The sequence below is a fragment of the Acomys russatus genome, chromosome 6 (genome assembly GCF_903995435.1).
Source record: "Acomys russatus chromosome 6, mAcoRus1.1, whole genome shotgun sequence".
In the NCBI taxonomy this organism is placed as follows: Eukaryota; Metazoa; Chordata; class Mammalia; order Rodentia; family Muridae; genus Acomys; species Acomys russatus.
Window position 1 is genome coordinate 84,123,929 of NC_067142.1, and position 24,280 is coordinate 84,148,208.

The following is a 24,280-nucleotide window of genomic DNA, read 5'->3' on the forward strand; positions in this document are numbered from 1 at the left end:
TCTGATGCAGTTCTAGGGTACCTATCTTAAATCCCAGGGTTCTCAGAATTATAAAGTGGTTTCTTGAATCTGAACTACAATAAAACTTTGCACTGTGTATCCGTACATGCCACAGTATCTAACTCTTTTAGCCTTGAAATGAAACAGATATGATTTGTGTGGATATGAGGGATTTAGCATAACGTGCACAGGTTTGCGTGTAAGCAGAGTGTCAGCATTCGGACGTGGAGTCACCCCAACTTTAAGGGGTGGTCCGCCATTGTCCTCCGAAAGTTCCAGAGCGCCTTGTTTAACTGCGCACACCATCCCAGCACCACATCCATAAGCTCAAGGAATACAAATCCATTGATTACTAGCCAAATTAAAAGACGCAATTAGGAAAGCTAAAACGTATAATTCGTTCCTCAAATAAGAGAGGAAGCGACCTTCCACGGTTCTGTGCAGTGGGTCACACATGCTACTGTTTCCTTTCATTACAGAGGATAATTATTATTCAATTAAACTCGTACCTTTAGCTGCAGTTTCTCCTCGTGTGGCTAAAGTATGGATAGAATCTATAATTGAATATTAGTGCTTTTAAAAAGAAAATGCTTACCCAGGTATTTTATTGTGCCTTGGACAGAGTAAGTAGTTTACTGGGCACATTCTGAAGGAATGAGAAGTTTCTTTTTCTCTGATTTGTAATATCGTCTACCTTAGTCACTCCTCAGCCATGCAAGTATATGGAGCCTAGAACATTTCTAATGTCTATATATACTTTTGAGTAGTGCAGATTGGCTCAAAATGGCTTGGGTTTTCTATTCCCAGGGAGGTTCATTCCGCTGCTGAGTGAGTGGCCCCTGTGCTTCGGCCTGCCTCTGGATGGACACACAAGGCAATGTCATAATGTTATCAAATGCAACTGATCATTGTAGTAAGAGGGATGAATCAGGAGGTAACAAGACACATGCACGTGTGCACATGGTACACAAAATTATCCTCCTCATCCTGTTCTTAGAACCAAAGACAGGCTGGCCAGGCCCTTCCTAGAAGGTCCTCAAGCACATCTAACTGACAGTCAAGGATAGCTGTGAATGTGGCTAAATTTACTTTTAAAATTATGAAAATTATTTTGTGATGTGCATGTGTATCTCTGTGAGTACATCTCTTTTTCTCTGTGTATATCTCCCCCCCCCTCTCTCTTTCTCTCTATTGTTCAGTTCTTGAGTATGAACTTTGAGCACGGTGATATCCTGAGCCATTGTCAAAAGAGTGGGTCTGCCCCTGAGCGGAACTGCAACTGGCCAGGCATCAACCACTTGTTCTAACCGATAGGTCTGTTATAGAGAGACGCTTCCAAATGCAAGTCCTTTTCCTGTCTCTCTATGGCACCCGTCTCTTGTGTGCTTATGGTTCCTCTGTCGGCCTTGGGCTATTTTTCCCTTTCTGCATAGTTGGTTGTGCTGGATGAGGAAAGTGACACACCTTCGCTCAAGAAGCACAGTGAGAGAAAAAGCTGAAGTTGAAACACAGTTCAGCAGCAAAAAGGAAGGATAAGAAAACTTTCCCCATAAGGCCAGATTACACCATCAGCAATGGGAAACAACATAAACTGGCCTACGAAATGAGGCCAGGGCGCTACACGGCCATGAGATACAGGCAAGCTGTGAATAAGGCAGGGGAGGGAGAGCGGGCATATCTTGGTGGCTTTGACGTCTTGGTTAAAGAAATCAGAATTTGTATACACAGAGGCAGGCAAGGGAAGGGTTGGAGGGGGAACCACTGGACCCCTAAACCAATCTCAGCTAATGTAATGTTTATCAAATTCCTTGGATAATGATACCGTGAGCATTATTAGCATGATCAAAACCCAGTCTATGTTTTCTTTTAAAAGTTACAGATGATTAAGATAACATCAAGTTGATGCAAATAATTACTTCAAACACATACACAACACAGACATGTATATGCACACAGACACACAGACACACACACACACATACACACGGAGAGAGGGGCGGGAGAGAGAGAGAACCAGGAGGTCCCAGTACTCTGTAGAACGAGGGGGCTGCAGCTGTAGGGCCGACAGCTTTCATATCCTCATTTGAATAATGTGTCCTGAATCTGTCACTTTATTCACTCCCCTTATGCTCAGTGTACTCTACATCAACAACAAATTAAGTTGTAAATAAGAGACAATCATCACTTTTGTTTTTAAGCAGCTACTGCATGGAGAATTTCAATGTACACTCCTTTGCACAGGAGGAAAAGGAGGTGCTAAGGGTTAGCTTTTAGAGGCACAAATATGGAGAAACCAACAAAAACAGAAACAGTTTGCTGTTGCAGAGAGGTGTAGATTTCTCCCCCTGGAGTGTCCGAGTGTTACCAGTGGTGATTTCATCCAGGAAGCTATTAAAGCATGTAAAGACAGAGGCAAAGTCTCCTGGCCTGCACTGGTAACCCACGTGACTTAGGAAACACCCTTAGGTCTTAATGGACAAGTTTGCTTCACACCTTTAGACAGAGGGACAAGACCAACCACCCCATCACCCCACAGCTATAATCATAAGTCGCCCCCACATTCATCTCCATTAATTCTCGAGAGTCCAGATCACTACTGCATCCACAGACAATACAAGATGAGTAATAAAAAACAGTCCCTACCTTTACATCCGAGAAGTAGGTCTTCAGCATGTTGGAGCTGGGGTAACGGGTGTAAAAGAACATGAGCTTGGCCTTTTTCAAGTGATTGGGTGATAGCCCTTCCTGCATGTAGGACGCAATGGGTTAAGGCACAAACAAGGTTAAACAAAAAGGTGTGGTCCCCGCCCCATCCCTATCTCCACACACGCTCAGAATGTGTAGTGTCCCCACAAGTGGCCCTGGGAAGGCTGGATGGTCATCCTGACGGCTTCTGGAAGCCGTCACTAACTGGCCACCTCGCATCCAGAATGCTCATCACCTGTCTTGGATCGCCAATGGGGAACACGGTTACGATGCACAACTCAGTTGCAGACTCTTGGCTACTCACTGATGCGGATGGCCAAGCCCTCCTCTCCTATCTGACGTCCAGTATGTGATCCATACAGCTCACTTGTTGCTAAGGAGACGAAGCAGCCTAAACCCTGCTGCAGGAGGCTAGGCCCTCGCGAGCTCCTTTTCTTCTCTCGTTTGCTCTTTTCTCTACATTCTGCAGTTTGTATCAGAAATCACACCGGCCTAGGTAAAGCTACATGGCGAGTTATTTTAAGCACAGTTATGCAAGCTTTGTGTTTTATCTTGTAGCACTGGCATAGTGAAACTTCAAGTCTTAGTCCTCCCCCCGCCCCCTTATTTTGATTTTGAACTGCTTCCTTTAAAATAACAATTCAAACTTGGGAAGGGGTAGCCTGGCAAAAGAGAACAAGGAGTGTGGTGTTGCTTTTGTTAAAGCAACGGTCCAACACCAAATACATTCTGCCCGTTGTGGATTTATAGGGAACTCCTTTGAGAATGGACGCAGTAGTTGGGGGCTAACGAATCAATACGTGTGGGTTAGAACATCAATAAGTAGCCACTTACCCCAAATAAGAAGGACTATTTATCTGGAAACATCATCACCTTTTAGATCTGTAAACAGTGGCAACGAAAACAGTTCCCAGGAGAACGGAAGGCTAACCATTACAATCCAGGCTGCCTGCTCCTCTCCCAGATTCTTGGCACTCCTCAGCAGGCTCTGAGCTGGGATGGCTCTGGTCACATCTGTGCCGCAGCCTGGCCCTGCCATTTCCTCAGCAAATTAATGGCTTTATAATTTATCAGAGATGAAGACGCACGTGGAGAAAATCAATGTGGTCCCCCACAAGGTCAATTAAGGGTCCTTCCTAGAGGCTCCTCTAAGGACTGTCTCTTAAAGGAGAGTGGGAAAAAATAAGGCTGGAAAAACAAAGTGTGTGTGTGTGCACGTGTGCATCTGCGTGTTTGTGTGTCTGTGTGTGTGTCTGTGTGCATCTGTGTCTGTGCGCACGTGTCGGTGTGTGCGTCTACGTGTGCACGCGCACGTTGTTAGTGTGTGTGTCTGTGTGTATTTTGAGTGTGTGTGTGAGTGTGTGTGTGTGTCGGGGGGAGAGTCAGTCCCATACACTCTTAACTACCCAGTAAAAATTTCACACCTTAGGAGAAAAGAAAGGTCAGGTAAACATAGTCACCTGGAAGCGAGAGCAGGTTCCTAGCGACCTCCCATTAGGAGTGCACTGTGGCTCCTAAGGACAGCGGGGAGCCAGAAAGGTTCTGGAGATGCCCAATCAAGTTAATATCGATAAGCTCTTGACTCTGCCTCCTGTGACTGTGTTCAGAGGATGAACGCCCTCCTTTACAGCCTACACTGTTAAAGAAAAATAATAAGATCACCTTTGTTTTTAAACGGAAAAATTAACGTGTGTGTGTGTGTGTGTGTGTGTGTGTGTGTGTGTGTGTGTGTGTGTGTGTAACTGAGAATAAGCACTAAAGAAAGAAAATTTGATTTTTCTGTGCCAAAGCAGCTTAACTGAACTTGTGTTTTTGTTTAAGGCCTTTAATGGTTACAGAGATGATAATTTATGACTGGCATACTTGTTGTGCCAAGGAGAAGCTGAAAGGCCCTCGAGTCACCTCCATTAGACTGATCAAGGCGACTAAAGGAGCCGGCACACTTCATGTCCATCTGTCGAAGTGGATAAGTGAAATCACACTTGCAAAGCTGTCTCCCGGGCTCATGATAAGAGTTTTAAGCGAGCCCAAACTCGGATGCCTATCTTCGGTCTGGGTTCTAATCTCTTCTTTCAGAGAGCGAACCTTGTCTATGATTCTTAAGTCCCAAATCTTGAAGATTTGGTCTCATACAAAAGACAAACTGTTTTGCCGTGTGTCTCAGAGAGGCACAGACAAGGTTGTCCAAATACCCTGGGGCTTTCCATGCATCTACATTTTGGTAAGATATTTCAGCTCTTTGTATTTAAAGAAAAAAAAAGTCCATTCTCTTTTTATCAGAATTTAGAGGTTTTTATTTAATGAAAAAAGCATTATTCTGATTTGGATTGCTCAAGTTTTTGCTTCGAGATGTTTCCGGTTGGTAGTACCTGGAATCGTCTGTCCAAAGAGAATAGTCTCTGTCTCTCTCGATCCTTGTGTAATTAATATAAAAATTTCATAAAATATACGTTTCTAATAAACTATTAAAAATAGCTAATGAAACATTTAAAAGCCAGCAGTTAGATAATCCCCCCCTTTTTTTCTCCTCAAAATCAATCTGAACTGACCAATTGGTTAATTTCCCTTTTAAGTGCTTGTGCTGAAAGCAACTGCTCTTCCAAGAAGGCACTAGCTGTTTCCTGGATACTTACACACGCACAATGACTCACGACGGAATAGATTCGGTAAACATACAGCTGTACTGAACACGGGCTAAGCTCCATTCAAGGCCAGGAAAGAAAATGAGCACAAATAAATATTAAGGAGGTGAAGGGGTGGGTGAGGGGAGGGGGTGCAAACAAGCGCTATCCCGGCAGCTCACGTGGCTCGCCTCAGCTTTGTGAAGACAGATGACATTCAATTCTATGTATAATGCAAAATAGACAATAACTGCGGAAACTTGAGACGGCTGCCAGGTGTAAAAAAAAAAAAAAAAAAAAAGGAAAGAAAGAAAGGAAGAAAGGAAGGAGAGAGACAGAGAGAGGAAGGAAAAAAGAAAAGATGATAAATCCATAAATTAATGAAAGACATCTGCTCCGGCATAAAAAGGATCAGGGAAGGAGAGGGGCACAGCTGAACCCGAGACTCCGAACAACCTGAGAGTCTCAGTGCAGTTTGTTTACCAAGCACAATATAACCTCACCTAAACAGCAGCCGCAGGAGGAAAAACCCAGGCAGCAAAAAGGCAAGCGCAAGAAGAATAGGCCCTGAAGGCTACAGGAAGAAAAAAGATTTTTTTTTTTCCTAGTTGAACTCTGTATTTCAAGCTGCAGTTCCACACAGGGAGAAGAGTCATCTTGTTTTGTAAGCACTTTGAAACAGAAAGAATTTCCCTTCTCTGGTTGGCTGAGTCTTTCCCCCAGAAAATTCAATGGAAAAGAGCTAGGCTCTCATTTAGTGACAGTGGCAGAGCAGATGTCATTCTCTGAGGGCTCTGACATCATCAGAGAACTGCAATGGGTTTGTTTGTTTGTTGTTTGTTTTAATGCCTTTTTTCTTTTCCTGGAGACGGTTAGGTGCCTGCAGCCATTGAGGATTTCATTATGTGTTAAACTCCAAGCCCACCAAGGCTTCTAAAAATGTCAAAGATCACACTTCACACCTGTAATCCCAACATGAGGGTTGTTGAGGCAGGAGGATTGCTGTGATCTCAAGGTCAGCCTATGCTACATAAGGCAACCTTGTCTCAACAAGCCAAAAAGAACAGCAGCAGCAGCAGCAGCAACAGCAACAGCAGCAGCAGCAGCAGCAAAAACAACAACCATCATTTTCTAGTAGGGTTTTATGTTTGGACTTCATGCCACAGAACAGTTTTTCCTTCTCAACCCCAAATATTCCTGTGACATTCTTTGCAAGCGGTTAAGGCCCTCCCCTGCACATCTCTCAGTGGTTCATCTGACAGCTTGGTGCTTGAGCTGGGTGGATGCAAATGTGAAAGGCCTACACAAGGCTATTTTTCTTGAGATGCAAAGAAGATGACTGACAAGAAACATCATGAAGACAGACAATTGGCCAGCTGATTCTTTGGGAATTTGAATAAAACTTATTATTTGATTAAATGGATTCATTTGCAAAGATACTGAACACATTGCTTTATACCCAAGACTCTCGCTCTCTGACCAGCCGCCCTTACGTTCTCTTCGCCATGAACACAGGTGACTTCCTTCCTTCTAGGGGGTCATCTACAAGGCCATGAACCTAGCATTTTGAACATATACGGCTAATTTGCTCAACAGAACCTGGAACCACTTGAGAAGTGGGTATTCAGCTTTGCTCTCAATCACGGCTGCTTCCCCAAGAAACAGGAATGCCCTTCAGAGTAAGAAAGAAGGGTTCTTGAAAGGGACAATGTGTGTTGTGTTGGAGCGATTGTTCCGTGGGCACGCTGTTCACCTAGGGTGCACAAGACCCTGGGATCAGTCTCTAGCCTGCTAGGGTTTTAAAAATAAAAGTTATTTGTGACAATTTAAAGACCTGTAAAAGCACAGCCATGGTGGTCCCCGCGTACCAGCCCAGAGACTTCTTCACACTGATGCTTCCCTAGGGCCTTACTGTACAGAAACCGAAGTAAAATACTACCTGCTATGATCTCTCAAGATTTCACAAAGCAAAGCTTGAGGGTATATATATATATATTTTTTTTTGCTTGTTTTTATCTTGTTGTTTTTGTTTGTTTCTAAAAGCAAACAGACAGCATGGTTCTGTAGAGCGGCCTGAGTCTGAGTCAGGCGGGTCATGGGCACTGGGACGCTGAGGGGAGTAGGCTTCCTGTCGTGGCCGGCCTATCCTTTCCCTGAGACCTGATCTTTTCACAAGCTGACCAGCCACAGGAATATGGAGTAGAGGAGAGCAGAAAGCCAGAGGTTAGAAGGCCAAAATGTAGGCAACAAAACGGCTAATTGCAGTAAGGCCTGAGGCCATAGAGCCTGAAGGGAGGAAGCAACCCGGACATAAACAAACCATACTTGAGGCCTGGATGTCTCTTGCTACCACTGCTCAGAAGCTGCTTGAAGCAGCAGAAGAGAGGAAAAGCCACTCCCGCAGACACACTACATTTTCTTTACAGCCATGAGTGTATGGGAAGGAAAGGGATTCCTTTGCCTTCAATCTTTAAAAATTCCTCAGGGGATATAGATAGAGAGAGTGGCACAGTGAACGTGTGGGACATTGGAGGCAAGCCAAAAAAACTTCTATCCCTACAAAGCCAAGCTAACGAAAAAGGGGCGTGACCATGGTATGAAGTCCAAAACATAGAAAGCTGGCGTTATCAGTGGGACTTTTCTCTGTATTTTCAGGATTTCAAAACCTAGCTTAAGTGCTCACTAAGATGAGCATGTGCTACAGTCTCTCTCTCTCTCTCTCTCTCTCTCTCTCTCTCTCTCTGTGTGTGTGTGTTTGTGTAAGACAGACAGACAGACAGACAGACTGCTACTTTACTATTCGTTTTTAAAATGCAGTTCTCTGAGGTGCAGGAGTTTAACCTTAGACACCATTAGCCTGTCATGACGGCAGTCATGGGGAAGCTGACGGCCACTCAAAGCATCCTGTCATCTTCCTTTCCCTTGTTTGGCCCAGCAGCTATGTTCCAGTCTGGACTGCTGGCTGGTGACACAGAACACACTTGTGAGGCTTAGCCTTGGGGACATTGAATTCTAAGGTTTTGAAAACCGGAAGTTGAACAGCAAAGACTCAGACCTAAGACCTCAGTGTCTTGGTCTTTGCTGGCTTCACTGGGGTGGGCTTTACCACACTTTGCCAGTGCCTGCCCTGGAGGAGTGAGAGCGCATATTCCAACCATCCTGGGGACTTGGAACATCCAGGCAGCCTCTAGAGTGGGTTTAGCTACTAAAATGTCAACTTCTAGTCATCAAGACAATTGCTCAAAATCCTCAATTTAGTAACAGCCAACTTAATTGCTAAATTTTATATCCATCTGGTAACTTATTATACAAGAGGCATGCCTCCACCTGCCCCCAAATGCTACTATTCTCTGGCCCCCCCAACAGAAAAACAACCACAGGATTTAAAAAATATATTGAAAGGACTAATGTAAAGCAGAAAAAAAGTTATGGATTAAAAATCGCCGGAGTACACAACAGATCTGCTAAAAAATGTAATTGACATCTTTACCTAAGTCAGGTTCAAATGGAAGGCAGTCATTAAAGGGGCCATTCTTAAACAGCTGAGTTTTGGATTTAACTGTGTTCTCTCGTTTTCCAAAATAATTTGCTTTGTGTATGTTAGGACAAAAGATTTCTGTGTTTGGCTGAGCAGAGGTCACTCATGCGTACAGGCAGCTGCCCCGGACCCACAGAACAGGCCTTGGTGAGCGAGAGAGACTAATGCCGTCGGAATAAATCAGTACCTGCCCATTTCCTTGAAAAAGTCTCACTTAAGATTAAAGACAGAGTGCAAGCCCTCCCACAGCAGGGGCTCTCTACCCAACACCCCCAGCGGCTTCCTTCCAGTGTCAAGCCTCTGCAGTTGACAGTGAGAATTCATACTGGAATCACAGGTCTGAAAACTGCCTTTTCTCCATACTTCGTCATAAAACCTACCATCTTTATAAAATTCAGTATTTACAAGGTGCCCCCCCAACCCCCATCCCACATCTGTTCTCCAGGAAGGAGACAAGAAAGTCACACAGGAAGAAAGACAGAAAAAAAAAAAAAAAAAAAAAAAAAAAAAAAAAAAGCACTGTTGGGGAATCACCTTAGAAACACTTCCTGGAGGCAATTAAGTACTTGTCAAAGTTGCGAGATGTTGGTTTTTTAAGTTTCTCTGCCATCAGAAACACCCAGCACACGGCTGCCACGAGCCTATTAGGAGAGCACCTCACTAAGGAGGCATGCCTGTGCACTGTGGCACATGCCTGTCATCTGCGCATGGGCAGACCCACACCAGCCCAGGCTATCAACTGAAGCCCTGCCTCAAAGTCCCCAAACCCAAATAATCCTAAACCTCCCAGAACACTCCAAAACAAAACAAAAACCATCATCCTATACAGTGTGGGAATCTAAGCTTGGGGGGGAAAGAGGGGGCCTCCTTTGGGCTTTTGTTTCTGTTTGTTCTTGAGGGGAAAAGTAAAAGGATATTGCGCTTCCAGAATAAGGTGAGATGTCAGACATATCTTGAAGATCTCCACACTCAGATTTTATGAGTGACAAAGACAGTCCTTCTGCGGTGCTGGGTGGGTGTGCTGGTGAACAGGGGTGGTGGCTGAGATGGTGGGATGACATCTTGGTCCTCAGACTCGTTGTGTCCCTAGTCAGGTCTAAGGACTCGGGAGAGGCTCTGTCTTTTCCCGAGAAGGAGCCGGAGGGAGCACCTAGCGGACTCTGAAATGGGTAGGCCATCAAGGGCAGGGGAAAGGGATGGCGGAAGCTGGGGGTGGTGAAACCTGCGGTGGCAGAAAGGGGTGACTGGTGCAGGGGCTGGTGGTGGCCGCCAGTGGCGGGGCCAGAGGCAGACTGCTCGGAGGAGTTTTTGCGGACCACCAGGGGAAGGGCTTCGGTCTGATCTGTGGAAGTAGGCATCTGCACGTTGCCAAAGGTGTCCAGGGGGTTCGGAATGATGACATCACCAAAGCATTGCAGGCGCTGGTTGGCCGTGTGGAAATTGTGGTTTTCCCCATTGACTGCGAATCTGGCCTGGGGGATCTGGAGAGGTGGGAAGACCTGAGGAACCTGGCGAGGGGGTTTGGCAGAGAAGACTTTGACCACTGTGTCCACGACCTGTGACATGGCCGTGTTCAGCTCCTGTTTCAAGGTCTCTGCCAGATGCTTGCCTTCTGGCTGCAAGGAGTTTGGCCCATGGTCCCTTCCTTTGTTGCTGCCTTCTTGCTTTGGCTTGTTCTCGGCCATCTCCTGCTCCCTGATCAGGGCTCGAGCCCTGTCGATGAACTGCCCTGGGTCCAGCTCACACATCTCACTGTCTGAGCGCCCCGCCGAGTCCTGGGCCCTGGCGTCCAGGATCTCTGAGCGCATGCTGTCTTCAGACAGGTCGCCATCTTCATCATTTTCAGAGTCGGTGGTGCTGTCGTAGACCTGGTAGAACTTCTCCTGCAGCTGGCGCAGCTGTTTCTGCATGTCTTCCAGCTGCTGCTTCAGCTGTCGGCGCTCCTCTCGCTTCTGCTCCTTCCGAGCTGAGACCAGCTGCTGGAAACTCTGTTGCTGCTGCTGCGGCAGCTTCTGCTTGCGTTTGTTTTCTCTGTAACTTTCTCGGGGACTTGCAGACTGCGGGGCCATCTCTCTTTCGTTTTCATTGCCCCTTAATGCCACGCTGGGGGAATGGCTCATACCCCGAATGATATTCTCAACCCGGGCGCGCTTTGCTCTCAGGTGCTCATCACATAAGCGATCCACATCAAACTGGCTCATAGTAGGCCTGCCAAAAGGGGAAAGACACTCTGGGGGGCTGTCTCTTGAAGAGCTGCTGCATATATCCTCCTGATGTACTTCGGAGCCCGTGCTGGAGAGGCCGCTGGCTTGGAAACTGGGCTCGGTGCCACCGTTTTTGTTCATGTTATTTTTCAACAGCTGGGAAATTATAGTTGCTCCTGGAAAAGGCATCATGGCATCTTCGTACGAGTTCGCCCTCTTCAGCAGCTTGCGGAGTACGTTCGACTTTTCCCCATCTGCGTGCTGCACCACAGAATATTCAACGTCCTGCTCTGAACCTTGGGGATTCATGGCACTGAAAAGTGTTGCCCTTGCCTTAGCAAAAAATGCAGATGCTGTCCCTACCGTCCTTTTCACTCCAATGTCAACCCTTCTCCTCTTGGTTTGCCGGCTTAAGAGGGCTGTGCTGTCATGGTCAGGCATCACTGGACAGTTATTGTGCCATCTTCAAAAGCTCGTCAGCTGGGCACAGCTCAAGAATCCCGGGACCCTGGCCAACAGAACAAAAGGACTGATGAATCATTTTCTTTAAATTTCTCCAAATTTCCTGACCTCAATCCTGAATCAAATGCAAAACGCATAGGCTCCGGGATTTACGGCACATCACAATTATTGCAATTTATCACGAACTCCGCTTGAAATGAAACATTTTAAATATTTCTGCTCCACTGGTTTAAGATGGATTAAGATTAAAAAAAAAAAAAAAAAGCAAAAACTGCTTAAGCACCAGTAATATGATTCTCTTTCACAAATGCCTAAAATGATACTGTTTATCTTCAGAAGAAACGGCAGATTATAAGAACATAGCCTCTGATGAGCAATTGATTAAATTTGGGGGCATTGAGACTCTTACTATAAAAGAAGAGGGGAGTGGGTTACGCTTAAGAAACAGGGTGAAATTTTAAGGCTGTGTGAAATTTGGATGAAAATCTGATCTGGAAACCGCTGTGGCTTTCTTGTTACTGAAGGAAGGGAAGGCTGAACTAGATGCAGACATTTGCAAGCAACTTTGTCATATGTGAACTGGGAAGAATGTAGCCACCACCGTCTTCCAAGCATAAGGGGTCTGTTAAGCCCTGAGCTAAAGCACAGATATTCATTGTTCCATACTGCTCATTCAACACAGTTACGGGGTTCGTCAAGGAATTCACAGGTGAACATGGTATCTGTGGCTGTGCCTACAAATGACAAAGAGATGTTTAGAAATGGTCACATTATCTTTTTGGTGGCTTCAATTGTTAGAAAGGAAGACTGTCTATTGCCACATTTTAGGGAGCCGGTGTATCGTTGTGTATCGTTGGGCCAGGCAAGAATTTGCACATCTTTAATACTAGTTTTATTCTGGCCAAAACCTGCCCACAAACAGTGCTTCAAATGGCTAAGACACTCTTGAACATACACCTTTTGTGGATCTCATTGCCTCTGCCAAGGAAAGGGGAGGGGGTGCTAAGCAGAAGAAGCAACTAGAGAAAGATATAAAGAAAATATCAATCAAATATATGAAAAAGAGAGGTAGCTTCATTTATGCAAAACAGCATTGTTTTGGGGGACAAGACATAGAAAGGAAACATCCTTGCCTACATTTTATCAAAGGCCCTTGATACATTGTGTGGCTGAGTAACTAGCAGTGCTAACCCCAAATTTTATATGCATGCAAAAGACAGCACACATCTTTTTGTTGACAATTAACGTGTTATGAAGAAAATGAAAATACTGCCTTCATGCCGGGTTTATCTGATATTGAACTTCGCGTTTGCTTAACAGAGCACATCTTCACAATAACAGGGTCCATTGCCAAAGGCAGCGTGTGGAGTGCTTGGAATCTCTCCCATCTCTTTCGGTTCACCTGTAAAAACATCTACGTGCTCCCTAGGAGTGCATCTGTGGAGAGCTCTAAAGAATGACTACCCATGCAAATAGGCATAATTTCAGCATGAAATAACCTGTGAAAATCAAGAAAGTGCTCCATGCCAATGTGGGAACAATATGTTGGCGGCTTTTGGTTTGGGGTTTGTAATTTTGGGGGTGTTTTTTATGACAAATATTTCACCATGCTGGGTTTGCTTTTGGTGTTTTTTTTTTTTTTTTTTTCCTGAAGACAAAATGTTTTTAAAAGAGCCTGCTTCAGGGTGTCCTGAAGGCAAGATGATATTTCTTTCTAGAGATCTTTGTATGTCTAAGGATGAAACTCTTTAAGACAAAATACCCTGACCTTACATTGGATTAGGGATCTCAAAGACTTCTGAGTTCAGAACAACTGAGAATCCTCACCCACTAATAATACAGTTGGTTTGGGGGTGACAAAAATACAGCAACACGTATTTGACTGGCAGCACACTGAATCTGATAGGTAATACAGGCGTAGCTGTCAGGTCAGAGCCAGAACAGGAGAAAGGGGGCAGTTTCCGAGTCACAGAAACACTTGGATATGAGTGGTTATGAGGAAGATTCTTTTGTGCATATATCAGCTTTCCAAACCAGGGATCCTTGCCATCATTTTAACATTTTTACATCATTTGTATGTGTGTGCACATCTTTTTTTTTTCCCTCCTCAACATCACTGGCAAAGTACATAGACCTCCAAAGAAGACTGGGAGAAACTCCCTGCTTGTCCGCCTTGCTACAGGGACTGTTCTTTTCTCCTACCCAACTTGGACTCTGGAGAAAGCAGAGGATCCCAGAGGACGTGCCAGTGTGCTGATGAGCACAAGGTCATCCCAGGCATCCTTGCTCCCCCAGCTGTCATTCACCTCTGTGTCAACTGCACCTCCTCTCAGGTTGCCTAGGTATCAACAGCTGCATCCCTGCCTCAAGCCAGAGCCAGGAGGAGGCTGAGCTCTTTGGAGGCAGGACTATGGTGACACTACTCTTTATCTTCCCTGGACAGTAAATAGTAATTAATCATACACACTGAGACCCAGTGTGTTGTCACTCTCTCCAAATTCACCAAACTCAGCCGATTTTTAAAAAAAATCTGAATCAGGTATCATTTTAAAATTAAATAGTGATTTATTTCTATTTTTGTCAAGAAGAACACAAAGGCTTTAGATCTCTCTGTAAAATGTCCAGCTGAGATACAAACAACAGGGCAAAGTAAATGCGGGAAAATTATTTTTTTCCAGCAAGACAGGGCATTCTTTTGATAGGTACATATTAATTTATTTCTCCATGTAGCTTAAGATTTAAACTTAGAAATAAAAGGTGAGTGACCATACACATTGGAGCCATAATCCAGGGACATTACAGGCACAATTGAATAGTAATAATTGGCTGATTTAGTATATGCCTAGAATCATATTTCATTAAACATAATAATAAAAAATGTCTTCTACCCCAAAATGCACTATCAAGTGGCCATGGTAAAATGCAGACAGCTAAGAACATCTTGCAAGGGTTCCCATAATTTCTAATCCATAGTTTCCAGGGTGCTACATAAGGACTTAGTCACCCACAGTGTCAACCCACTGAGGTACCCAACAACTCAGCATCAATTAGCATGTGAACTAAGCTGTGGTTTGTCAACTCCAATTACTACGGACTCTTATAACGTTTTTTTCACTTTAATATTGATTTGGGGTTTAAGCAGGCAATATAAAGCCTTTGGGTCAGTCTTGCTGAGAAACAGTATAGAGAAGATGGAAGAATTGTGATAATAGATTCTGGACCCAGATGATGAATGCCCAAATACATGTGTTTTATAAAGCCCTCCTGAATTTAGGTGGAAATTTGTGTCCAAATGTTAAATTATTAAACCTGCGTTGCATTGATTGGTACGCAGCCTACACACATGCACTAAGGACACCTGTACAATAGACGGCATAACACAGCAGATGCCTCACAGGAAAAAAGTAGTGGCATAGTAACTTCAAGACACGATCAGGCCATATATAACTGCTCCAGAAGATTCCTCCTTGAACTCAAAGTGCCTGCATTCTATTTCAGGAGGAGGACCCGTCAGAGGGTAATGCTGACTTCCATGTTGTTTAAAAAAAAAAAAAAACCAGTTTCAGTAAAGAATTTCAAAGAAACATAGTAATAGGAAGTAAAGTGGCTCAGGGCACGACTTTAATAAAGAAGTTATTTTGGGGAGGGGGTGTGCAACTTTTACTACATCTATCTGGAGCCCAGATTCTAGACAAAGAAGTGTTTCATTACAGTAATTATCCAGATAGTTCAGACAGATCTTTTATGAGCACGGGGAGTGTAAGGCTAGCATGCCTTCCTGGCTGAGCTATTCAGCTATCTGTCTAGGTTGATAAAATTATTTGAAGAAATGATTGGATTTTATTTCTTCTACAAAGTCATATTTAAAGGCTGCTCATATTGTTTCAAATAGGGTATCATTAACAACATTTTAAGGCATTCTGAAAACCAGCCTGGATTCAACAGGGGAAAGTCAGAAGCTCTGAGTCACAGGCACATTAAGTCACTAGCTGTCCCCTCCCTGCATTTCTGCTAATTGGCAGCTTTTCATTTAGAGATATTTCTGCATGCTACAAGGTGAAAACAAAAAACAAAAACCTTTGACATTTTTGAAGAACCTATTGGCACAAGTTAATGCTTTAACGATTTGTGATCTTATCAGCAAAAAAATTTAAATTTCCTTTTACAATAAGAAGTTTCAAGCATAACCATTTTACTTGCTATTCTTCCATCCTATCTCAAATTCCATTCATTTTTCACTTGAAAAATGAACACATAACACTTTCTGAGACCTGCCCAAGATATTGATTTCCACTTATTTAAAAGTTGCAATTCATCAAATTGAGCAAATAAAAGAGTGTGAGAAATAATTTTTTAAAATGCACTCACACTTTTTTCTCTTTTTGAAAAAAAAAAAAAACCCAAACCCAAATACTCAAAATTATCTTTTGAAGTTTGGGATGCACTAGCCAATAATATTGGAGAGATTTGTTTTTGTCGAGCCCTGCAATTTGCATAAATACTGAATCTGAAACCCACAACCACGCATCATCACGCATAATCATGCTGTGACATCAATGAAATTCATAATTTCTTTGAAAATTCTATTGACATATTGATAGTATATAGTTGTAATCATCCTTGAAATTAGACAGGAAAGCTTGTGAAAAGGCACTTTAAGAGTTGAGCAAACCAGAGGGGGCCTGGCAACTTACAAAGTGAGCTGCAGGCTGGAGGTTGCACATAGCATGCTTGCAGAGGAGACCAAGCAAGCAAACGAATACACGGAGAACAAAGATGCATGTTGCACATGTACGACTTTCTCCCCACAAAGTGGTGATTAAAACGAACAGAATTCTGCATAACAGGCACATAAAATATCGCTCAGTGCCAGGCATGGCTAACACCTATTGAAAATAAGGCACATGAGCATAACCATGGAATGACATTTTAATTATCAAAATCTTCAAAAGCATACAAAGAAAGTGCTAGAAAGGGGGAGTTGACTAATGTTTAAGTTTAAAAACTAAGTGACATGTATCTTTGATTTTCATGGAAACAGAGATAAATAACCTCCCAACAACAAATCTAAGCAACAGAGATGTTTATCATCTGACCTATTCCCACACAACTCAATTTGAAGAAGTGTTTAAAGAAACCTCTTCAGAAAGTTGTTTTAAGAACCAGACACAGACTTACATAGAAATCCCAACATCTCTCCCTTGCACACAGACTCTTTCTCACTGTAGCAGCCTGTTTCATTCTGAAAACACCCAAAAGTTCTTGCAAGAAACTCTTCAGAGAACCGCCTGCCCAGATGGACCCTCCATCAGATAGCAAAAGCCCAGCTCCCTCTCCCAGACTCAGATTCTCCCTCTTCATCAAAGTCCTAACTAGGACACCTGGCACATGTCTGATACAATGGCAGGCACAGTTCACTTTATGAGTGTATTTAACACAGGGCTTGAAAGAGTTCGGGTACATACCTATTCTCTCTAGGCAGGGAGAGAAAGCGTGCTACAAAGCCAAGCTTTAACAGCAGTCACACTTGTGAACTGACTTTAGTGTTTTGGACAATTACAAACTACCCATCGCTGGCTCTTCAACACACACACACACACACACACACACACACACACACACACACACACACCATCTATCTCCCTCTCTCTCCCCCTATCACCCTCCCTCCCTTTCTCAACCCCCCCATCCCCCCCCTTGCTAAACACTGACCTGCCAGAGAGACACAGACTGGAGGGAAGCAAAGAGAAAGTTCACTCCCTCCACCTGCTGCCCTGGGGTGGGGGTGCTTTTGGCAGGCTGGCAGACAGAAGCCTGAGCTATGACCTCAGCAGTCACCTGCCAACATCCTTAAGACAAACAAACAAACACATACCCCCCACCCCCCCAAAAAAAAACCCTCTCGTGGCAGAGGCTTAGGACACAACAGCCAGATTCCCATTAGCCTGTCAATCCCGTTAACCAGAACCACGGTACTTTCATGAACCTCTTCAGCCCTGAAGCCTTGTGGTCTGGAGCTGTACAGAAACACAGACCCCAGGAAACTTGCACCTGTCTTTCTTGACACAACACACCTGTCCAGCCCTGCCCATGCGCATTCTGCTAACAGACTTTTGCCTGACTGGTTTAGGAGAGGAAATGATTTTTTTTTTTTTTTTTTTAAACAGAAGGACAAGAGGGGGTTGGTGAAAAAGAGGGAGGGCTAGGGAGGAGAGAGAACGAGACGGGAGAAGCTTCTAGCTTTGACTTTGAAAGGAGGCCACCCTGGGCTTTCTCTGTTTTCATAAGCTTAAAGAGACAACAGACCTTCTCGGAAAAACATAAGCAAGCAGGTGAGTTCCCAGCCTTCCTCGAGGCAGAGAAGGGCTCTGGGCTGCCAAGAACAGCAGTTCCACACTACAGCCAGCCTCCTTGGGCTTCTTAAGGCTGTTCCCCAGCCCCTTCGGCTTCTGCTCTGAGCCTGCCAGGACGACTCAACTTCCCAAAAGCTGGGCAGGGTCTGGAGAGCCCGAGTGAGTAGCTCCCGCTTTCGCTGGCCCCAGTGATCTCTCCACAGGAGCTCAGTTTAGTAGGACTAACTGGCTGGCACCGCAGCCGCAAGGGCAACTTGCTCAGCTGGACTTTGGGTGATGTCTACCGTCCCCCCTCCGCCTCCCCCCCACCCCATCCCGTCGTCCCGTCTCCTTGTCTGTTCAGGCTAGATAGCAGCTCACCCCCTTCCTCCCTCCCGCCTTCCTCTCTGTTCTCAGCAACAATCACTCTCACCTCTCCACTCTGCTGGGCTCTTCTTCTCCCTCCCCAGTCCTAGGAACTGGGACAACAGAGTAGCACCACTCAGCCGAGGCCAGAGCGCAGCTGCCCACCACCCAAGCGTGCCAGTAACGGCTAGGAGCGTCTTCTCGCCTATGGGCGGCCCAAGCACACCCTGACTCGGGGCCAGCCCTCCGCGTCGCAGCGTCCCGCTCACCCCACGGGCGACCCCTGAGGCTCCCTGGCCAACTCTCCCTAATCAGTGCTTCCCAGCGCGGGGCACGACTAGGTGGAGGGGCAGGGCGCTTGCTCCTCTGGAGAGTCCCTTCCTTGTCCCCCCCAGCTGCAGAACTGGGTGCAAGCTCCCAGCTCTGAACGCACAGAGAGGAAAGTCACCGGGCGCCCCCTCCTCCCCGCCCGCTTCTCCAGGGCCGGCCCTCTGCCTGGGGTTAAAAAGGAGAAGTGAAAGGTATGCAAACACCAAGCAAATAGGAAAAGCCGGGAAGAAAGGCAAGCTAGAATAAACAAGACAAAGGGGAGGACTGGGGACAGGCCCTGGAGTTTCAACTGGGTGAGGAGGGAAAGAAGAAGCTGGGAAGATGGGGGGGGGGGGAGGAATCTAGAAGAACAACAACAAAAAGGGATTCGTCCCCTTCGCAGCCCCCTCTTCTGAAAAGAGTGCATGGGGAAAAAACACAAATAAATAAAAGAAACCAAGAGCCTCAGCGCACCCCAGACACAGTACACAAAAGGTGACAAGATCAGCGACACGTCCAGCAACACCAGCCTCCTCACCCCACCCCCCACCCCATCGCCACCACCACCCCAGCCACCAGCAGGCATGAGAAAGAAAATAAAAGCCAAGCAGATCACTTACTCTTCGTTAACTGGGAGGAGCGGAGCGCAGAGTTCCACTGAGGCTCCTGCTTAGAAAACTGTTTTAGAGGCTATTTGATTACGATTCATGTAAATAACACCATTTTCCCCCTGGAAAAAGAATGTTTACACGGGTTTGAGTAACGGGAGGCTCTTCTCTTTCCCATTCAAGAACAAGCCAGTGCGAGCGGTTCTGGAAAAGGGGAGGGGACAGCGACCGGGTGAAGATACTTACGCGGTGCGGGCAGCAGCAGGGCGCAGCCGCTCTCTTTCTCTCTCTCTCTTTTTCACTCTCTCCCTCTTTCTTGCGGTCTGAGAGAAGAAACCCACGCGCGCACGCGGTGATGTCTTACTGGTGATAATTGGCCCAGGGGTCGGTGAGTCTGTGCGAGAGCGACTGAGCCAGGCGAGTACAGAAAGCAGAGGGAGAAAGGAGGGAGGGGAGGGGAGAGGCGCGCAGGGCAGAGACCGAAGCCCCGGGAAAGAAGGGGAGAGAAAGCAGAGGAGCGGAGAAGGAGGAGGAGGAGGAGGAGGAGGAGGAGGAGGAGGAGGAGGAGGAGGAGGAGGAGGAGGAGGAGGAGGAGGAGGAGGAGGAGGCGGCGGCGAGGGCTGGAGCGCGGAGCGCGGCGCGGTGTCCGGGGGCGCAGCAGGCGCGGCGGTAAGGCTTGTGTGCGCCGCGCGGCTTCCCCGGCTGCAGTGGCCGTAGCTTTCCCAGCGCTCTCTCAGCTGAGGGCTCCGCTCCACAACAAGATTTACTTTAAGACACAGCTGAAGGAAACAGGAAGACTGCACGTCACAGTCCCACTGACGTACCCGGCCCCAGCACCCAATCGCGAGGCGCCTTCGGATTCAAGGGGGGATAGCAAGGCAAGAGAACTTGGGAGGAAAAAAATACATATATATAAAAAGGGTGGGGGTGAGGGGCTGGGGAGAGAGGAGGGGAGAGGGGCCCCGCGCTCCCCCGCCCCGGCCTCCAGCCCCGGCCCCTACCCCGCCCCGCCACTGCTTGGGGCGCCTGGATCGCCGCGCCCCGGCCGCCGCGAGCCATCTGCGGGCGTTGTGCACCGCGGCGCCCAGCTCACACTTGCTCCTCCAGAACGCAGGTCTTTCCCCCCCCTCTCTCTCCCTCTCTCGTTTAACTGATAGAGATGGTCGAGTTCTCCCAGCGGCCGAGCTAAAGGAGCGGTTCCCAGACTGGGGTGGAGGAAGGCTCGGAAAACTATCTGGGAGGAAAAGTGGTGATTTTAAGGGTAGGGGGTGGCATAAAGGAGGGAGTGTGTTGTGGGGGTGGGTGGAGAGCGCAAACCGTTCTGCTTTGGAACCGATCATAGATAGTATCACTAGGACCTGTCACCCTGGCTTCCTTTTAAAGAGGATGGGCAAATGCAGGTAGGTTTAGGATTTGAAAAAATTAAGTGCCAGCGATTTCACACTGGGGCCGCTAAAGCTGATATTGAAAGCTCTACCCACACTGACTGAGTTCGAGTCAATCAGACCTAAGACTTTACAGGAAGACTATTATACACGCTCGGTTACCTTTAAAAATATTATTTGAATTGTAGGCATAATGACCACATATGCTACAAACATCATTTCTCGGTCACCCTTTTCCAGTTAGCGCATCCCAAGAAGGCCAAAGGAATCACTCCAATATAGAATTTACACAATTTCGGAGTCTGAATGACAAACTTAAAAGTTTTTAGGCAAGACATCTTGGACTCTAATGCTTAAAGCCATATAAAATGTATATTGGTTTGGTATCTTGGATGAAAAAATGCAGCGAGATTTCTTCAGATAAAGTGTCTCTTAAAGAGGGCCTTGGCTTTCAGCGAATGAAATGCTGAAGGAAGCCTCCAGACCCAGCTTGAGCGTCCCGGAAACCCCTTAAAACCCCTTAAAACCTAAGCCTCAGCCTCGCAAGAGCTGAATGTACTGTAAATGTTCACACCTGGGAGACTTGGCGCTTTTTTAAAAGGTGTTGCGGGACAAGTATTTTTTCTGCTGTCTCTCCAGTTCAATCAGATCAAAGGTTGAAGCTTGCTGTGACAGTTTTTAGGAAATGTGCGCTCACTGGCTGACCCACCACCGTCTGTCACGCACACACTCGTTTCTAGAACCTTCACAATTTCAGCCTCCGATTCATTAGAATGGGAGAAGATATTAGTCCCCGTATAAATCGGACAGCTAGCTCGCTTGCGCGCTCTCTCTCTCTCTCTCTCTCTCTCTCTCTCTCTCTGTGTGTGTGTGTGTGTGTGTGTGTGTGTAGTCTGTGCCCTGTGGGAAACTTTTGGCAGGCACGGAATTCAAACATTGAAGAAAAGAAGGAGAGAAAGAGAGAGGGGAAAAAAATCACGTCAGGTTGGTGTTCCGGAAGAGACTCGTCTCAGCATCCCCAGCCTTGTTTGCCTTGTCTTTCACTGCCCCTAGACCTTCGCCAGCTCAGGTTGGGAAACAGCTTTGCCCAGCGCTTGCTCAGTACACTACTCACACGTCCAAATGATGAACTCATGTAGCGAGAGTTCTAATCGGAGCTGGGGAATGAAATAATCTACTCCCATGCCATTAGACGGAGTGGAGTTTTGGTTGGGTACCTTTAAGGTAAAAGGATGTACTGAGGAGGGTGGAATTTGGAGTTCTGAGTATGGACCAAAGGTTCTTTCTTTCTCATTTTTCGTCCTTTTATTTTATCTTGAAGAATCGGTTTGCTTTTGTAAGTTAGCGTCGGGTTGACGTCTAAAAGGGAGAGAGCCCGGGAAGGAAAGAGCTTGAAGGGAGAGAAGAGGCAGAGTCCATTCTGCGAGTACTTTGCGTCAGTTGCACCTAGCGTTCGGATGCAGGTTTTGCACACGCCACGGTTGGGATCTGACGACGGGAAAGTTTTCCTAGCACCCTTTATTAAGTCCTCTAGCTATCTCGCAGAGGGAAAAAGTAGGCCTGACTCAAAGCTGAGGTAACCGCCCGACAGACCTCTCCACCATCAGCCCACGCACGCTGAGGCTCCGGGCTTGCCATGCTCAGCGGCAGCAGTTCGCAGCCCGCACCAGGGGCGCAGGAGCTGTGCGTGGAAAGCCGAGCGCTGGCCATGAGGGGGCATGTGTGCTGAGGTGGGGACACCGGGCTCTGGAACCTGCGGAGGAGCCCTGTCTTATCCCCTAACTGTCCGGACCACGCATGAGCCAGGCTCCTGGCGTGCTGTCTAGCCTGAGCTTAGGCGCTCTCCTGGGTTCCGAACCACACTGGAACAAGGCGCGAGGCCCAAGGCCCCTATCTCCAGCGACTCGAGGTTTGTTTTCTGATAGGGAAGAAGCGATCAGTCAATCCGGAGACCAGAAGTCGGGTCGGCTAGGTGCCTAGGTGCCGGCTTCATAAGCTAAGTCGGGGGCCAAGCCTAGGCTCCTTGCAAGCCTTTCTTTTTCTCACCCTGGCCAGCACTGTCCTTGTGATTTAAAGCGAGGACAAGTTCTGATCCGTCTGGGACAAGCCTTGCTAGTGCAGGTTGCATTAGCTGGTTTATCGGAAGAGTGATTAATACATTATTAGCGAAAGGAAGTTGTGCATCCGACTCTGGGCTAAACTCACGTTGCCTTGACTTTTCCTCCGTGCATTTCTCCCCTGCCGTTCTTTCTTAAAACCCTTAGGTGGGGGCTAAGGAGGGAAGACAGTGCTTGTAGGTCATTGGAAACCTTACCAACAGCAGGCAGCAGCGCCCAAGTGCTGCGTTAGGGGTTTCAAGCGGATTCAGTGAAGAGGTAAATATGGGAATGGATTTGTAAAAAACATGCTGAAGGACCTCGATGGCCTCCCAGCAGCCCACCCACCCACCACTACCCACCTGAGCAGGGGAAGGGGGATAGCCGCAGCGGCAGCCAACAGCCGGAGCAGACCTGCCAGCTGCAGGTTGCCTAGAGGCTGGTTGACGGCCGGCCGGCCTCTGGCTCTCCTCCCCTGTGCCCAGCGTGTCGCCGAACCCAACCTGGATTTTGTTCTGAATGGTGAGGGAGAGAAAGTGAAATGCCACCAGATCAGTAGCAAGTAGCAGCTGCACTGTTTTCCTCTTGGGAACCCCACTGCTCAGAAGCCTCCGAGTGATGTTTGTTTAACCAACAGCTTTCAAAGTAAACACCAACGAGTCATTGCAAAGAAGTTGGGAGCCGTGAGGACTGGCAAGAAAAGTTAAAAAAAAAAAGTTAAATAATAAAGCTTTCTCCCCACCAGAACAAAAAGAGACCCCCACCCCACTTTACCACGAAACGTCACAGGATCGCTACAAGCATAAACATTCATAGGAAGGAGTTATTGACAACAAGGAGTCCTCAAAGAAAAACAACCCCGCGGGGATGAGGGGTTGTTGGTGACTGAGGGGGGGGGGGGGTGTCAAAGGACCGCTTGATGTGGGGAAGCGCACAGAAATGAACAAAGGGCTAGTGGAGGGCATTCCCTGCCCTAGAGGAATACGGAGTAGGCTGGAAGCTATTCGCCGCCAGCCCTGGCTTTGCCTCAGGCACCGAACTTTCCAATATCAAGATATTAACAGATGGTGCGGAGCGCAGGGAGGGTTCCTACTTATGTAACCCCGCCACTGCACCGGGCTGCGCTGCTACGCGAAAGGCACCCGCCAGGCCTCGCGCTCGCCTTCCGTGGGGCCTCTGTTGCTCCCCCAGATCGCGTGCTCATCCGCAATCCCTCCCAGGCTTTGAGGGCCAGGGTTCCAGAGAGGCTGTGATTTCGATTAAAAAAAAAAAAAATTACACACCGGTTGTCTTATCTTCTTCAGCCCACAACAGAGAAACTGCAAGAGTCTGGTTCAGAGATAAGCTGAGGGACGCCCGCGGGGACAAACGGGGTGTTCTTCCTCGTACTTGAGGGTGTCACAGAGTAGAATGTACACACACACACACACACACACACACACACACCAACACACGCGCCACCACCACTGCGTGTGATCAGCCAGTCTTGCTATCAGGAAAGTACAAAGGCAGGTTCTGGCCGCAGGGGCGCAGGATGAGGGGTGAGGATTCAAAGGTGAGCCAACCTCCTTTGCAGGCGGGGGTGGGGGGGCGCAGTAGGGAAAATCACTGCAAGCCTCTGGGCACCGCCACCCTTCCTAGCCCGACAGGGTG

General features: G+C 47.0%; 1 protein-coding gene across 5 annotated transcripts in view; it reads right to left on the minus strand.

Annotated features, from left to right (window-relative positions):
* Window positions 1-19,714, minus strand: part of Prox1 (prospero homeobox 1) — a 47,688-nt gene extending 27,974 nt beyond the window's left edge. For 2 of the 5 annotated variants that reach the window (XM_051148131.1, XM_051148127.1), the window contains exons 1-4: window positions 19,393-19,714; window positions 19,159-19,268; window positions 9,781-11,577; window positions 2,644-2,749 (exon numbers count right to left, since the gene is read on the minus strand). In XM_051148131.1, the coding sequence (XP_051004088.1) occupies window positions 2,644-2,749; window positions 9,781-11,510 (1,836 nt within the window). In that variant the 5' untranslated portion in view covers window positions 11,511-11,577; window positions 19,159-19,268; window positions 19,393-19,714. Of the gene's footprint in view, window positions 1-2,643; window positions 2,750-9,780; window positions 11,578-18,296; window positions 18,554-19,158; window positions 19,366-19,392 lie in introns of those variants that run through there. The other 3 variants (XM_051148128.1, XM_051148129.1, XM_051148130.1) reach the window with 3 other exon arrangements.
* Between the last annotated feature and the right edge of the window lie 4,566 nt (window positions 19,715-24,280).